Here is a 3624-nt window from a genome sequence, read left to right on the forward strand (position 1 = left end):
TCTTCACCCTTCATGTCTCTGCAGTATTCTCTGGTCAGCGTGCCGACATCCTCATGATCCCGTCCTCGTCGCTGCTCTCCAGCCCGATGCTCCTGATTGATTATAGTGAACCTCTCGTCCAAACTCATCATCGGAATTCGGAAGTAGAGCGTTCCCTGCAGCGCAGATGGGCGCCTCGCCTGAATTTTGCATGGGGGCAAACAAAACTGGATCGTAAACGCGTCCGTTTCCGGGTGATGAGATTCGGGGAGATGACGATGCGACGAGGTTTTGAGCGAGGCAGCGGAGGCGATTGAGATTTGCTGAGCTTTGCCTGGATTGCGTCGTGGGGTATATTTGGGCCTTTAGGACAGGGGGCGCGTGTTAGGCGCCGGTGGACCGTAGGATGAGGCTCACATCAGCCGTACGATCTCGTCCCTATGCCCTGAATGCAACCTTCCTCCTCATCAAAATCAAAAACCGAATCGGCCAACCGTTCAAGTGATCGCGGCCGGCAACTCTCAGTCCGCCGCCGTAGTTGATAGAGGCAGAAATCAGGGACCGGTAACGGCGCTGTCAGACTTGAACAGAATCATCTAAGTTCAGTTTACTCAACTGTAGCATGTGTAAGCTCAGACTGGTGGTGGAACCATGGAAGAAGCTGTGTCTTTCAAATCAAGATTTGGAGAAACAGGTGTGGCATTATCTTGATTTTCCATTTAAAAAAGGCTAGCATCCACAACAAAAGACCTAATTTGCTCTAGAATTAGACATTATGGAGAGCACTCAAACTGGAGCAGTCAAACTTAGGAAGATCACTAGTACACTATCCTCTACTTAAACGGCTAAGCTAAACAAATTCCTCACTATCAGCAACCCAGGATACGTCAGGTTTAAGATTCACATCAACATTTTCCACCACGCGGATTGTGATGAACAAACCCAGAGCCCGGCGTACAAAAGATTAAGAGATGAATCCCGGCAGTGGCATGACTCAAAAATGAGCTAAAAAAAACTAGAAGCAAACAGAGGTGTAACATGTACAGTTAAGTCAGACCATGAAAATCACATTGAGTGCAGATACGAATATAAGTAAGCCACAGCCGCAACCATGAAAATCTCATCGATTGCAGAAATAAAAGTAACAGTAGAGCTAGGGATGTCACATTACATGCAGGTGCAGATAACTAGTACTACATTTTACATATCCAAGTCACGAGAAGTCTCAGTTCATCGGTGTTGCTAAACCCACAACCTTCTGTTGCTAAACCCCAAATCTCCAACACTCCAAAAAGAGCTGCTAGCTAATGCTACATCACTTCCCTTTCACAAGGAAATGTGCCATTCAAACGATAATGCTCTAGCTGCTAATGAAAACGCTCCATCGATACCGGCTTAAGAGATAAACGGGTCACTGATAGAAAGATCAGACGCTTCGTCATACCTCCAAACCTGGCCTGCCGCACGCCCACGGACCTCCATGGAAGTTCTGCCCGAGACCTTACTCGCCCACATTCTCTTGGAAGCCAACGGCTGGAGCATGCGCGTGGCCTCGCGAATGGAGGTAGAATCCGCACCAGCCAGCAAGACAATCACCTTCTGCAGCAACACAGCTCTCCCAAGAACCAGCTTCAGGAACTCAACCTGGTTGGTGCCCCCGGTGAACTGGTCGAACACCAGCTTCTGGACGCGTGACTTGACGCATTTGATCGGACCGACCCCCTGCCAGAATGTGGACTTGAGCATGTCGCTGGGCTTGACTTCACCCGGGTCATCGTAGTGGTCGGTGTCGTTGTCGGACTGCAAAATCAAAGCACACAACTCAGCGGGCCAACGATGGAATGCAAGCAGTAAAAATTGGAAATTTTGAATGCGCCACAGGGTAAAACTCACAGCCATGATGTGTAAGGTCTCCACTCCAGGGAAGCATCTCAAGAAACACAGCAAAGTTCTGACTTCTTTGGGCACTCTGAAACGGACCTTCAGAGCCAACACCTTCACACTTGGAACCACTGTATTTGGGTTTGTCAGCCCAGCCTGCACATAGTCGCAACATCGATCAATTGATGCTACAATTCGATGCAAATCAAACAAGATAGCATAACACTCAAAGATTTGTGAGAATTGGAGTACCTTGATGATGGTGTTGCCGATCTCAAGCTCGTGGGTGGCCGTGTCCAAGTAGCCGAGCACGGCGAGCTGGGGAGCATGGCCGATCCTGACCTTGGTGACCCCGTCATCCTGACTGGGGTGCGTACAGTAGATAATGATGCGCTGCAGATTTGGGGCGGACACGGCGGCGACCTCGTCCGCCAAGGAATGCCAGAGCACCAGGCAACGGAGGCTGCGGCTGCCGATGCGGACGCGGTCGGGGTAGCCGTAGTTGGAGATGAGCGCCAGAGTCTCCAGCTTGGGGCTGCAGGCGAGCACGTACTCCAGGTCGCGCTCCTCCGTGATGCCGTGGCAGAGGCCGAGCTCCTGGAGGTGGGGGAAGACGTCGGGGCCGCGCAGGAGGCCGGTGGTGAAGGGGAAGAGCCAGACGCCGAGGTAGAGGCGGCGGAGCGAGGCGCCGCAGCGGAGGAGGGTCGCGGGCAGCTGCACGGGCACGTCGAAGGAGTAGGGGCGGTTGACGAGGGTGAGGTCCTCCACGCCCTTGTCGGCGAGGTGGCGGAGCCACTCCGGGAGGAGCGCCTCCTCGTTGGACTCGTCGACGCGGATCTCGGCGATGCGGACGGCGCGGAAGGGGCCCGGGTGGGAGGCGAGGACGCGGGACACCAACGCGGCGGCGGGGGCGGGGGATGGGAGGAGGTGCGCGTCGTCGAGGGCCAGCGGGGTGGCGCGCCAGAGCCCGCGCCAGCGGTGCGAGAGCGCGCCGGTGCGGGCGGCGTCCTTGACGGGGAGGCGGGAGACGACGTTGCGCAGGAGGGTGTCGGGGAGCGCGCTGATGCGGTCCTCGCTGGAGGAGGAGGAGGTGGAGGCGGAGAGGTGGGCGGCGGGGGAGACCGGGGAGGGCGGGAGGCAGCAGTCCATGACGTGCTCGAGGCAGGCGATGTCGGCCGTCGACATGGCGCCCGGCGACGGCGGCGGCGGCGGCGGCGGCGACGGGAGAGGGGAAAGGTGCGGGTTTTCCCTTGGGGGGAGCAGGTGTGTGTCCTTCCGTCCGACCGACCAGTGAGATGTGAGATAAACTGAGATGGCAATAAAAACAAAATGAGTTTGGTCTCACTGTACTCCACTTGGTAGGGTTTCGCGTCGGTGGGCCGGAGCAGAATGGGCCTTCTCCCTTATTCGTTCGTTTGTGCGAGCCACCAGCTTCATATTCTAGAAACAAATAAGTAGAAGAACCGCAATGTGATTTTACTCTGAACTTTGACTAAAAAATTCTTCCCAACTTATTGGTTATTTTTCAGCAATTTATTGAGGTGAGAATTATAAACTGTGACTGTGATACTTCATATTCCTCTGGCTAATTCTTCCCAACTTTGACTAAAAAATTAGAACTGTGATACTTCATATTTCAGCAATTTATTGGTTATTTTTCAGCAACTAAAAAATTCTTCCCAACTTTGACTAAAAAATTCTTCCCATCCACTTTATCTGGCTATGACTGTGATACTTCATATTCCTCTAATGAGTCATTTGACT

The 3624-nt window shown here is 53.4% G+C and overlaps 1 protein-coding gene across 1 annotated transcript; it reads right to left on the reverse strand.

Annotated features, from left to right (window-relative positions):
• Positions 1-1072: 1072 nt before the first annotated feature.
• Positions 1073-3072, reverse strand: LOC119314793 (F-box/LRR-repeat protein At3g26922-like). The gene is made up of 3 exons (XM_037589470.1): positions 2113-3072; positions 1873-2016; positions 1073-1779 (listed from the first exon to the last, which is right to left on the reverse strand). Exons 1-3 carry the CDS (start codon positions 3043-3045, stop codon positions 1375-1377), a joined length of 1482 nt encoding a protein of 493 aa, XP_037445367.1. The 5' UTR covers positions 3046-3072; the 3' UTR covers positions 1073-1374.
• Between the last annotated feature and the right edge of the window lie 552 nt (positions 3073-3624).

The sequence above is a fragment of the Triticum dicoccoides genome, chromosome 6A (assembly GCF_002162155.2).
Source record: "Triticum dicoccoides isolate Atlit2015 ecotype Zavitan chromosome 6A, WEW_v2.0, whole genome shotgun sequence".
In the NCBI taxonomy this organism is placed as follows: domain Eukaryota; kingdom Viridiplantae; phylum Streptophyta; class Magnoliopsida; order Poales; family Poaceae; genus Triticum; species Triticum dicoccoides.